The 13,451-nt window shown below is 53.9% G+C and overlaps 1 protein-coding gene and 1 long non-coding RNA gene across 2 annotated transcripts in view; one reads left to right on the forward strand and one right to left on the reverse strand.

Annotated features, from left to right (window-relative positions):
* Positions 1-13,451, reverse strand: part of LOC310760986 — a 221,998-nt gene that overhangs the window by 167,149 nt on the left and 41,398 nt on the right. The gene's annotated exons all lie outside the window — the stretch shown is intronic.
* ARHGEF17 (Rho guanine nucleotide exchange factor 17) overlaps positions 5,183-13,451 on the forward strand; it is a 183,032-nt gene continuing 174,763 nt past the window's right edge. Inside the window, exon 1 of the mRNA XM_083609482.1 lies at positions 5,183-11,163. Within this exon, the coding sequence (XP_083465608.1) occupies positions 7,282-11,163 (3,882 nt within the window). The 5' untranslated portion in view covers positions 5,183-7,281. The remainder of the gene's footprint in view (positions 11,164-13,451) is intronic.

A 13,451-nucleotide genomic window follows, 5' to 3' on the forward strand; every position in this document is an offset into this window, starting at 1 on the left:
CTCATCTCTGCCTCTTGGCCTGCTTCCACTTCTGGTTCTGTACTTCTCTCTAGCACAGAATCTCCCCGCTCACGAAGCCCTGTTCCCTTTCCATCTTCCGACACCTCCTCCTCCCAGTCCTTTCCCTTTCTGTACCTACTGAGCTTGTTCAAGGCTCGCTGGGCCCATGGCTGGTGTTGTGATTTTTCATTTCAGAAATGCAGATCTTGGGGGGGGGGCTGCCCTCTGCCTGTCGACGCCTCCCTCTCACTTCTCACCCCCCCGAGTTTCAGAGTAAGCGACGCCTTGCTTTGCAAACGGTCTCTGTACCCATGTAGGTGAATTTGAATGCTGCAAAATATTACGCCTCCCTTTGCAAGATGTTCCCAGTTTTTACTTTTTTCCTTTCAAGCTTCATCTCTATAAATAACTAGCTGTCTTGCTTGAATTTTCCCCCTCCTGTGTGTCCTTGCTGTTTGCTGTTGTGGGTTGAGGATTTGTGAATGCCTTTGAGAATGTCTTTGTAAGCTCCTTGGGGCAGGGAACGGTGTTTGTATAACTTCCTGTGGTCCTCTCTAAATAAAAAGAGTTCTCCTGCTTGCATCTCTCACATGTTGCCCCTTTGTCCAGCTTTGTTATGTTCACAAACGTTCAAGCAAATTGTACGGTGTCTGTGGTGGTGGTGCGGCACTTCTATATTCAATAGCTTTTTGTGCGGAACAATTTGAACCTCTGGGGTGTCTAATAATAATAATAATAATAGTAGTAAATTTTATTTATACCCCGCCCTCCCCAGCCAAGACTGGGCTCAGGGTGGCTAACAACCAATAATAAAAACAAGTTGATTGAAATACTTAAAAACAAGATTAAAATACAACATTAAAACATTAAAATGCAGCCTCATCACAGGAGGAGAAAGGAAAAAAGAAAGAGGGGAAGGGGATCAAATTGACTCCAAGCCAAAGGCCAGGCGGAACAACTCTGTCTTACAGGCCCTGCGGAAAGAAATCAGATCCTGCAGGGCCCTGGTCTCATGAGGCAGAGCGTTCCACCAGGCCGGGGCCAGTGTTGAGAAGGCCCTGGCTCCAGTTGAGGCTAATCTGACTTCCTTAGGGACCTCTAGGATGTTGCTATTTATGGACCTTAAGGTCCTCCGTGGGGCATATCGGGAGAGGCGGTCCCGTAGGTACGAGGGCCCTAGGCCGTGAAGGGCTTTAAAGGTCAAAACCAGCACCTTGAACCTGACCCTGTACTCCACCGGGAGCCAGTGCAGCTTGAAAAGCACTGGGTGAATATGCTCCCATGGCAGAGACCCCGTGAGGAGCCTCTCTGCAGCATTCTGCTCCCACTGGAGTTTCTGGGACAGCTTCAAGGGCAGTCCCGCATAGAGCGAATTACAGTAGTCAAGCCTGGAGGTGACCGTTGCATGGATCACTGTGGCCAGATCAGGGCAGGAAAGGTAAGGGACCAACTGCTTGATAAAGGCAGTTTGCAGCTAGAGGAAGAGAACAGCACATTGGAGCATCTGCGTGGTTGTGGTTGCACATGGGAAACTGAGGCTCAAAGAAATTACCCAGCTCCCTAGACATAATCGAGTCCATCATTTGTGTTTCAGATGAACCTACCTCACAGGGTTGTTGTGAGCGGATCTCAGAGGTCTACTTTTGAGGAGAGGGCGACCTGCTGGCATCCAATTCCCCTTCTACTCCCCAGACCCCACCTGACCCCTAACTTCCTTTGCCTTTCTCCTGGGGGGGTTGTGGTGGTACCCAGGTTTCAGTGGCTATGAGCCAGATCACACGCCCTCCATCCTGTCTGTGATAACAGATGTCCCCTCCAACATTTCTCTGATGAAAATAAGGTAAAGGGACCCCTGACCGTTAGGTCCAGTCATGGACGACTCTGGGGTTGCAGCACTCATCTCGCTTTATTGGCCGAGGGAGCCGGCGTACAGCTTCTGGGTCACGTGGCCAGCATGACTAAGCCGCTTCTGGCAAACCAGAGCAGCGCACGGAAACGCCGTTTACCTTCCCGCCGGAGTGGTACCTATTTATCTACTTGCACTTTGACGTGCTTTTGAACTGCTAGGTTGGCAGGAGCAGGGACCGAGCAACGGGAGCTCACCCCATCGCGGGGATTCGAACCACCAACCTTCTGATCGGCAAGTCCTAGGCTCTGTGGTTTAACTCACAGCGCCACCCGCGTCCCTTTCCGTGATAACATTTCTCTGATGAAAATAGGGACGTCCTATTTCGGAAAACGGGCAAAAGCCTCAGAGAAGCTGCTAGGAGTTGTTGTCGTCCGTCCCCACCGATGTATTTCTTATCCATTAAAAAATTGGTGTGGCTGAAAAGTGTGGACCAGGGGAACCGCTGTTTTGCTCTCCCAAAAAAGAGACCTTGGAGTGTTTTATGGCAGATGCTGTTGGTTATAGTGTAACCAGCGAATGCCACCAGCAGAGAACATCGGTTCAGATCCGAGATGGGGAGCAGAGCTTCTAATCAGTAACTCATTGACAGCAGGCAAGAGTCTTGGGTGTTCCTGGAACGCTTTGGTCGCTCATTCCTGACAAACCTTTGCAGGGGACCTGCCAGAACCATGCGGAAGTGGTAGCCAGCCCAGCAGAAGCCCCAGGCCACAGAGATGCTGCCCTCCCAGTCATGGGGATATGTAATATTATGTGGCAGCGATGGGGATTCAATTCATAGAACTGTATAGAGCTGGAAGGGGCCATTAGGGGGTCATCCAGCCCAACCCCTGCAATGCAACACGGGACTCGAACCCACAACCCAGTGATTTAAGAATCTCGTGTTCTACCAACTGAGCTACCCCAGGAAGGCAGCCTGTGTTCTTACAGACGCAGATGGACTCCCAACTCCCATCAGCCCCTGCAGCCAAACAGGACCCAACATAGCTTGCAGCCCAAAATCTGCTGCAGGAAGTAGAATAAGAGGGAGGCGAACGTGATACAAAGGAGAATGATACAGATTTATTTCAGATAAGTGAATTCATCGGAGCTGCCTTCGCCATCCTGGAGCCCTCCATGTATTGAGGGATGAGAGGCAGTATGGTGTAGCGGTCATAGCGCCAGACAAGGATCCAGGAGAGAGCAGGGTTCGAATTACAAGCCTGGTAGATGAAGGGAACGCAGTGGATGTAGCCTACCTTGATTTCAGCAAGGCATTTGACAAGGTGCCCCATGATATTCTTGTAAAGAAGCTGGTAAAATGCGGTCTTGACTATGCTACCACTCAGTGGATTTGTAACTGGCTGACTGACCGAACCCAAAGGGTGCTCATCAATGGTTCCCCCTCATCCTGGAGAAGAGTGACTAGTGGGGTGCCACAGGGTTCTGTCTTGGGCCCGGTTTTATTCAACATCTTTATCAACGACTTGGATGATGGACTCAAGGGCATCCTGATCAAATTTGCAGATGACACCAAACTGGGAGGGGTGGCTAACACCCCAGAGGACAGGATCACACTTCAAAACGACCTTGACAGATTAGAGAACTGGGCCAAAACAAACAAGATGAATTTTAACAGGGAGAAATGTAAAGTATTGCACTTGGGCAAAAAAAATGAGAGGCACAAATACAAGATGGGTGACACCTGGCTTGAGAGCAGTACATGTGAAAAGGATCTAGGAGTCTTGGTTGACCACAAACTTGACATGAGCCAGCAGTGTGACGTGGCAGCTAAAAAAGCCAATGCAATTCTGGGCTGCATCAATAGGAGTATAGCATCTAGATCAAGGGAAGTAATAGTGCCACTGTATTCTGCTCTGGTCAGACCTCACCTGGAGTACTGTGTCCAGTTCTGGGCACCACAGTTCAAGAAGGACATTGACAAACTGGAACGTGTCCAGAGGAGGGCAACCAAAATGGTCAAAGGCCTGGAAACGATGCCTTATGAGGAACGGCTAAGGGAGCTGGGCATGTTTAGCCTGGAGAAGAGGAGGTTAAGGGGTGATATGATAGCCATGTTCAAATATATAAAAGGATGTCACATAGAGGAGGGAGAAAGGTTGTTTTCTGCTGCTCCAGAGAAGCGGACACGGAGCAATGGATCCAAACTACAAGAAAGAAGATTCCACCTAAACATTAGGAAGAACTTCCTGACAGTAAGAGCTGTTTGACAGTGGAATTTGCTGCCAAGGAGTGTGGTGGAGTCTCCTTCTTTGGAGGTCTTTAAGCAGAGGCTTGACAACCATATGTCAGGAGTGCTCTGATGGTGTTTCCTGCTTGGCAGGGGGTTGGACTCGATGGCCCTTGTGGTCTCTTCCAACTCTATGATTCTATGAATCCTTACTTGTCCGTGGCAACGCTCCCCCTGGGCTCGCCTCTGCCTCTTAGCCTATTCTACCTCACAGGGATGTTGCGGAGATTAAATGAGGAGGGGGACAAGGACATGTGCCGACCTTGAGCTCACTGGAGAGAGAAAAAGAGGAAATATAAATGCAATAAATGCCTTACTTGGGACTGCAACTCCCATCATGGTGTCTGGAGGGGGCAACTTGGGGGTGCTCCGAGATGAGACGACATACGCCCTATACACATTTAAAACACATTTCACACACACCCATCCAAAGAATTTTGGGTATTATAGTTTGAGAAGGGGCTTCTGGGAACTGTAGTTCTGCAAGGAGTACAGCTCCCAGAATTCTTTGAGGGGAAGAATGTGCTTTGAGGGTGCTTCAAAAGTGACATGTGCTTGCAAGCTAATGCACCCACCTGTTTAACTGTTTGGTCTGCCTTCGACACACAGCTCGCTCCTGTGGGTGCAAAAGTGTTTTTTAATGAGCAACAGTGCTCTAATTTTATTTTATTTTTAAAAATACTCATATAACAGGCAGAAACCAAGAGGTGAAGCTTTTCCAGTGAAGAGGAAAATGTACCTCTGCTACCGTACCTTCTCATTCATGCTTGATGAAAAGTCCATTTTTATTTGACTTGCAGCTTTGCGGACCACTTGAAAGCTAATGTTTGAAAGTGTGTCTTCAATGAAAGATGCCACAGAGCAGAGTCATTGCATTCAAATAGGGTTCCCATGTGTCCCCCTTTCCCCCCAGAACATGTCCACTTTTTCAGGGGTAAAATTTGAGACCAATTGCATCTATTTGCTTTGAATGGCCGTCCTCACGTCCTCCTCTTCAAAATACAGCAAGCCCAAAAAGAGAACCGATTTCTTTAAAAACAGTAAAATTAATAAACCGTATTTCTTAAAAGTACACCCAGCGCTCTCATTTGCTCCTTCCCAAAACACCAGCTGAAAGTTTGCATTTAGATCTGGATTCAAACGCTGGTTTGGCCAAAGGATTCCCTAACGTGCCAAAACGTTTTATTTCACTCTCGGTTCCTGTCTGCGAAATGGGCCTATTTATATCCTACCCCAGAATGGCAGGGAAAATAGCAAACATGTATGTATATATACATAGGTATATGCACAAAAGTGAAGACAGCTGCACAGTTGCTAGCGTTTAATCGGTAGATGGTGCCCAAATCGCTTCCAGAGAAAACGGGCTTTCCCAGGCCTTACGAGTTAAAAGCAACAGCACTATTAAAATATTTGGCTGCAATCCTAGCCCATTAAAGTCAATGGGAATTTTGGAACCGACTTCAGCCGAGGGAGCAAAGATCACACCCTTTCCATTCCTGACTTGCTACCTCAAAAACGGAGGGAGCCTTGGAAAGGAAGATCTCCGGTTTGGCCCAGATCGGAAAGCCACATCCTCTAAACACAGAAATGGGAACTGACAAAACTCAAAAGGCATAACCCAACTGGAGATTCGCTTTTGGGGCAACTCGGTGCAGGAGACGCTCCCGCTGGAGTGCACCGCCAGCGCAGCCAAACTGAAATCCACGGAGGACGGACCCACCGATGGCTTTTTGTCACGGCTATTGCTACAGAGGAGCTCCCTGTACAGGAGCAGTCTACCTCTGAGTATCAGTCTGCTGGGGAGCAATCGCAGAGGGAGCAATCGCTTCCAGGCTTTCTTCTTTGAAGCCTCTGGCGGGACACTGTGGGAAGCCAGATGCTGGCTTAGATAAGTCCTCGGGTCGGATCCAGAAAGCAGTTTTTACGATCCTCCTGCGCTTAGCAAGCTGCTTTTAAGGGCGCTTGTTTGCAGAACCGACTCTCGCAGCGCAACACTTTGGCACAACCTGATCCTATGCCCCTAGAACCGAGCCTTGCATAGGATGGCGTTTGCGAAGCCTGTTCCTGGAGGTTTCAGGGTCTCGCGGCTGCAAGACCTGGAAGTCGAAATATAATATCCCTTCCGAAGAGACAAAGGGGGGTGACTCCTCGTTTCCTCCTCCTCCTCCTCTCTCTCCCTTTTTAATTGCACAAGAAATGTTCCCAGAGACTTTGCTTTGCAAAAGACCATCCCCCTTTTCTTCTTCCTTTTTTTTAAAAAAGAAAGAAAAGAAACCACGCCTCTTGAGGGGGAAAGTTTATGTGAAATGCTAAAAAAAAAAAAAGGCAGAGGAAAAAAAGAACCACGCAAAAATAAACACAACAAACAAACGGCTGGAGAGAGTAAGACGGGATGCCGTTTGCAACGCCGCCGGGGGCTCCTGCAACCATTTTTTAAAATTACTTTTTGTAAATTATTTTATTTTTTTAAAAAAAAATACACGATGGCGAGAAGGGCCCCCCGACCCCCACCCCCGGCCCACCAACCCCGGAGAATTCCTGCGCATACTTGGAAGGTCGCTTCTTCGTCTTCCTTGCACTGAGATGCGGCGGGGGGCTCTCCCGTTGAATCCGACGGGCCGGCCGGATTCCTGGGCCTGAAAGTTTGGCGTCGCAACCATCACCCTCGGCTTTCCTTCCGCTTCTCCAGCCACCGGGATCTTCTTTCTTCTTCTGGGAAGGAAAAGAACCAGAAGTCCGGATCGCGGGTGGTGGGGAAACGGCGGTTGGATCTCCTCCGGGAGCCTAGATCGAGCAAAAGGAAAAAGCGAATCTGCAAGGCTGCGATCTCCCTTCCTCCCCTTTTTTTGCATTGTTGCAAAATCCAGCGCGGGCTGCTGCTGCAGCCGTCCACCCGCCCCGCTTAAAACTGAACTGCAAAACTGTGCGAACTTGCCTGGAAGTTTGGCTGCTGCAAGATCTGCCTCTTTCTCTCTCTGCCGCTTCCACACACCCCCCCCCAAAAAGGCCGCCCCCACTTTCTTTGCACGGCGGAAAGGAAGCGCGGATGGGCGCCGGCGCGGTGCCCCGGACGATTTAGAGAGAGGGGGAGCCAGGAAGGGGGCGATTCCGGGGGTGGCTTTGGAAAGCTGGGCGCGTAAAAACAATGGCGGAGGGGGAGGCCGGGAGGAGAAGCCCCCTTTCCCGGAGCGCCTCGTGCAAGCGCCTCGAGAGGTGGATCGGGCCCGAGGAGCGGGCCGGAGGAGGAGGCGGCATCGGCGGCCCCCGGGGGGAGCGGGAGGCGGCGGCGCGCCCGGGCGCCCAGCCGTGCCAGGGTCAGCCTCCAAGCGCCAGGGCGCAGCAGCAGCAGCCGCCGCCGCCAGCACAGCCCATCGGACGGCGATCGCCCAGCCGAGCTGCTTCGTTCAGCGTCTCCCGCAGCGTCGCCAAGCTCTCGTCTTCGTCGCCTTCTCCCGGGCCGGATCCTGCTCCTCCGACGCCGCTGCCGGGCGGCCGAGCCCTGCGGAGCCTGTCGCCGTCGGTGCGCCAACTTTCGCGGCGCTTCTGCGCGCCCCAGAGCGAGCCGGGCGCGGGGAGAGGAGGCTCCTCCACCTGCGCCGGGGCCAGGGAAGACCAGTCGGCTCGGCCCGCCGATGAGACGCCGGCAGCCGCCGCCGAGCAGCCTCCTCCTCCGCCTCCTCCTCGGGGGAAAGGACTGAGCGAGCCCCCCAAAGGCGGAGACGCGGCGCTCGACTGGCCCAGCGTGACCGAGATGCGCAAACTTTTCGGAGACGGCTTTCGACGGCAACAGCAGGGAGGCCCCCGAGGCGACGCCGGCGAGGAAGGCGCGGCACCGCGCGCCCCCCAAGACCAAGCCGGGGAGCTGGGACACCTGCCGGGCAGCATGGACGGCGCCCCCCGCCTCCTGCCCGATGGGGCGGCGCCCGGGCGCAGGGAGGAAGAAAGGCCGCGCGTCGCGGAGCAGCGCCGGGAGGCCCCTCCGACGCCTCCCCCGCGCAGCTGCATCCCCTTTCGGACCCACCGCCTGCCCGCCGGGGGCGCCCCCCGGACCGAGGCGGAGAAGTTGCCGCAGCCGCCGCCACTTCGGGAGAGTTTACATTCCTGGCATAGTTGGACGCTGCTGCCAGCTGCCTCCTCGTCCTCTTCTTCTTCCTCCTCCTCCTCTCCAGCCGTCCTTCTCCTGGGCGAAGGTGGAAGCAGCAACTTCAGGCCAGGGGAGATTTCCAGCAGCGAGGAGGAGCTGATGGCCAGGCCCAAGGGGGCCCCCCAGCCGGCTGCCTGCTCCCCCCCTGGCGGCAACAGCTGGCACGGATCTCCCCACGAGAGGTCCTCAGGGAGCGAGGAGGAGAACCGTCTGGCTGCCCCCAGGAAGCGCTCCCTCCAGAAGAGAAAGAAGGACCCTTTGCCCCAAGAACAGGCCTCGGGCAGCGATGGGCTGGTGGCGGGGATGGAGTGGTACCTCAAGGCCCAGGAGGACCTGGCGCAGACTCTCTCTCTGCCTGCTGAGGAAAGGACTAGGCCGTCTCCCGAGGTCAAGGCCTCAGCCAGTGCCAGCTTGCTGGGCGAGGCCAAAGCTGCAGGCGAGGGCCCCATCTTGGGTCGAGGCCCGCTGGAAGGCGGCAACAGCTCCCTGCTCGGCACCCACGGGCCCCTCTCCTCAGCACCCACTCTCCCGCTCGTCTCCCGAGTCTCCAAAGTCAACATCCCCCCTTTCTCCCCGAGCCCCTGCGGGTCGCGAAGCAGCAGCAGGTATTCCAGCACCGAGACGCTGAAAGAGGAGGACCAGTTTGGGGCCTCCTGGCCTGGCCAAGGCAGGGGCTCGCAAGGGGGTCCAGGCCTGTTCCGCTCCCCGAGCTTCAACCAAAGCGACAGCCTGGCTCGGCTGCAGGCTCAGGTCCGCGCCCGCCCCAAGTTCCCCTTGGGGATCGTCCGAGCCAAGCAGGACTTCCCTCCGTACGAGAACCTGCGCGGCGTCGGCCTGGAGGCAGCAGAGAAGTCCAGGAACAGGAAGTCCATGTCGAACCCGGATATTGCGACCGAGACACTGGCGCTGCTCAGCTTCCTGAAGTCGGACCTCTCGGATCTGAAGGCCAGCAGGAAGGATGGCAGGGCCAGCCAACTCGAGGAGGAGGAGGAAGAGGCCTTTGGTGGCGGCAGGTGCAGAAGTTACCAGTATGGCCTGGCTGGACAGCAGCTGGTAGGTAGAACCCAAAGCGACGCTCAGCCGCCAAACCGGTGGGCACCGGGCGGCAGCCGGCCGACTCTGAAAGACCTCACGGCGACCTTGAGGCGGGCCAAGTCTTTCACCTATTCAGACAAACCCGTTCCCCGCAGGCTCTTCCACCAGAGCGCAATGAAGCAGAGCTCCTCCGAGCTCCTCCTCACCAACGCCGGCGACCAAGATGCCGTTTGCGGCCGTGGACTTGGCCGAGGCGGCGAGGACGGAGAGTTGCCGGTCGTCATCCAAGACCAGTACATCCAAGAAGCCAGGCAGGTCTTCGAGAAGATAAGCAAGATCGGCTCCCAGCACGATTACAACTTCAGTCTGGACCAAAAGGACGTCGGAAGCGCAGAAGGCGAAGGAGAGGATGTGGAAACGTGGAAGGAGGGAGCTGTGGAAGAAGGCCGCGGGCAGGGCTTGCGGAAGGCGGACTCCGAAGGGAACCTGTCTGGCGGGAAGTCCTTGGAGGAACTCTCGGGTCCTGAATCCAGCATGACGGATGAAGGCATCGTAACCGAGCCCGAAACAGGCCCTGCCTACAGTTACCTTAACCCGTCGGTTGCGGCCTGGAAGCACCAAAGAGGAAGCGAAGGCAGCCTGTCCGCGTTGAGCTTTCCAAACCACACAGCCAAAGTGAACAGCGAGAAGTTGGGTGCTGCCGAAGAGGCCCTTCCCAACGCCAAGACAGCGCTGGAGGCGCCTTCTACGCCCAGTGCTCTCCGCCGGCGTAGGAAGTTCCCGTCGGTGGGGAACGGCACCTCCGAGTCCAGCAGCGGGAGCAACGGCGAGTCCAACGGCGAGGCCTACCGGTCTTTGAGCGACCCCATGCCGCACAGGAGGTCCTCCCTCACGGACGACCCAAATAACTTCTCCGTGGACAGTAACCTCCTGGGGTCGCTGAGCTCCAAGTCGGGGATGCCGGAGGCCTCTGCCGTCTCTCTCTCCGAGTGCGCTGCCAGCGCTGCCAGCGACCTGTCGGTCTGCAGCGAAGGTGTCAAAGACTACAGCACTGTGATCCAGAACATCGTCAGCCAACCAGGCGCCCTGGACAAAGTGATCGACGAGAAAGGCAATGGGAAGACCATCAAGAAGAAGTCGTTCAGCGACCCCAGCCGCCGCGGAGAGCTGTCCGGCGCTGGCTTCGATGGCCCCGGGGAGCCCATCAGTGAGATGGACCAGAGCATCCCTCCGTCCAGCAGCGAGCCCATCCTGTCGGACCAGGTGAGGGAGGCCGACGGGGGGAAACTGTACTCCCAGTCCGAGCACATCTTGCCGGCGGCTCCAGAGGGCGACGCAGCCGACTTGGCTCCGAGCTATGGCTTCGACCCGAAGCTAGCCGAGGTGTTGTCGCCCAGGATCGTCCGCCGAAGCTCAAAGAAGCGCAGCAACAGGGCCAGCTCACAGGAGGGCCGTGCCGAAGAGCCCGATCTGCCTCCCTCCGTTGCCCCTTCCGCTCTGGGGAGAGCCAGGCCGCCCTCCAAGCACACCCGCCACGCCAGCGAGCCCGCCACCTTCATCCCCATCGCGGGCGCCAACACCCCCCCTCCGTTGAGCCAGAATGTCCACGGGGCCATGCCGGACCTCCCTCGCCTGCTCACGAAACCCTACCCAGTCCTCCAAACCCCTTCGTTGGAAGATGTCACTAAACACTACATTTTGGCCCTCGGTGAGCCGCCCTCCGCCGGCTTGGTGGATACGCCCAGATCTTCGCCCGCCACGCCAACCACGTCTGAGCCCAAACTGCCCAGGTGCCCGAAGCATCATGAGGAGCCGGGCGTCGGCCTGGCCAGGAGTAAGCCGCAAGTGGTGAGTTGTAAGATATTTTAATTCAGTAGGGGCTAAGAGTTCTCGTCTTGATTTTTTTTGTTTGGAGGGAGGAGTCCACCTTTGCAGATGGAGTTGCAAGATCTGGGCTTGAGTGGCGTGGGGTTGGGAGTCCCCACCTGCTTTCGAGCGTGGCTGAACTTTGGTGCACCTATAAACGCAGCATGCCGTGCTGGAAACTGACATCCCGATGGAGATGATTGGCACCCCGGAATTGGTTGTCAGTGGAACGTTTTGGGAAAGGATCTAGGCCTCCTTGCAAAAGCTGCATGGAGATGGTTGGTTCTGGAGAGGAAACTGTTGTGTGGAAATACCATGTGCACCTGCGATCTGGCGGGTCGGTGCCGATGTCCAGATGTTACTTCATTTTTCATTTCGCTTTTAATTTGTACTCACGCCCCTTGTAATGATCTGATCCTGTACAAAAAGTCGTAGTGAAACATAACTTTAGAATGAATGACTGAACATCAAGTGGCGTTCAAAAGTCTGTTTGAATATAACAGTACATAATAAAATTCACAAAACGCCAGCAAATAATAACTAAACAGAAATCCACTCTTAAACATTGCGATGATTACCAACTTATGATAAATAAAAAATAACGTCAAGTCACAGTGCATAAAATGCCATGGTATGTAAAAAGCCGTGTGAAATAAGGTTACCAGATTTTTTTCAGTGAATCTGGGGACACTTTTCAACTTCCTACTAAATAGATGGGTTTTGTCAGGGGACTGATTTGTAAATCTGGGGACTGTCCCTGGGAAATGGGGACATCTGGTAACCTTAGTGTAAAAGGATCAAATTGAGAAACAAAGATTTATAAAATCCTTCCTAGCGCTCATGCACAAGTGGACCCGAGACGGCTGCACCAATAGCAGTGTTTTATGGTGAAAGGCTGCAGCCCACCCTCTCCCCCAAAATTCCTGGTTGAGGAGTAACCAATGTATTCCTCCGTGTTCGGTTGACATGCTTAGGGCTTGTGGTGGCGAAGATCTTGAGAGGTTTGATGTTGGCATAAGAGGTTCCTAGAAGAAGCACAGGCCCAGCTCCATCCAAGGAGCTTAGCTTTTCTTCTGGGAAACCCAGTTCCTAGTGAAGCATTGGAACTGTGCACCCAGTAGGACAGCCTTGCGATATTTGCTGACTTGTGGTGTCTGTGTGCCCAGAACACTTTTCTCTGGCTTGCACACGTGCTCATAGGTCCAGAGAACCATTCTCGTCCTTGCCTTATATCATTCCTGCCTTCGTGGAAGAGGCATCGCTCCGTGGTACCTTGCATGCAGGAGGTTGCGGGTTCAATTTCCCAGGGAAGGACTGGAAATCAATGTTAGAAATTCAGATACAGTGGTAGCTCGGGTTACAGACGCTTCAGGTTACAGACGCTTCAGGTTACAGACTCCGCTAACCCAGAAATAGTACCTCGGGTTGAGAACTTCGCTTGAGGATAAGAACAGAAATCGTGGCGGCGGCAGTGGGAGGCCCCATTAGCTAAAGTGGTACCTCAGGTTAAGAACAGTTTCAGGTTAAGAACGCATCTCCAGAACGAATTAAGTTCTTAGCCTGAGGTCTGCGCATGTGCGGGTTGTGATTTGGCGCTTTTGCACATGTGCGAAGCGTGATTTAGCACTTCTGCACATGCGCAGGCGCCAAAACCCAGAAGTAACCCATGCCAGTACTTCCAGGTTCGGCACGGTGTGCAACCTGAAATCGCGCAACCTGACGCGTCTGTAACCCGAGGTGTGACTGTATATAAGTGAATTGCCACATGGTGCCTTAAACCTAGGTTAAGGTCACCACAGTGTCTTGGTGACATTTCCTCCCCTGCAGTGGGATGTTGTTGTTGTTAATTTCATTTCCATACTACTTTATATTTTAAAGGAAAAAAATCAGAAGTGGTTTGCAACACATCAGAACAGCAACTAAAACAATCCAGGACAAAACAAAGCCAAGCTTCTTGGAAAATATTTCAGGTCCTTCTCTCAGTGATGTTGGGCTTGCCCCATGTTTATTTACTGACTTAATTTATAGAGCTGCCCCCAACAGAAGGACTCTAGGGAGCCAGGATTGTGTAGTGGGTCCGGGTTCAAATCCTCACTCAAGTCATGAAGCAGGGTCGTCGTAGGGATTAACTGGGTGGTGGGGGTGGTGAACCATGTACTCCTTGGAGAAAAAGGTGAGATATAAATGCAGTATATAAGCTCTTCTGCTGACCTGCTTAAGAAAGTTGGAGGGGGCCAGCCAGGTGGAGATGTCAGTCGGCCAACGTGGCA

The sequence above is a fragment of the Podarcis filfolensis genome (assembly GCF_964270895.1).
Source record: "Podarcis filfolensis genome assembly, chromosome: 4".
NCBI classification, from domain to species: Eukaryota; Metazoa; Chordata; class Lepidosauria; order Squamata; family Lacertidae; genus Podarcis; species Podarcis filfolensis.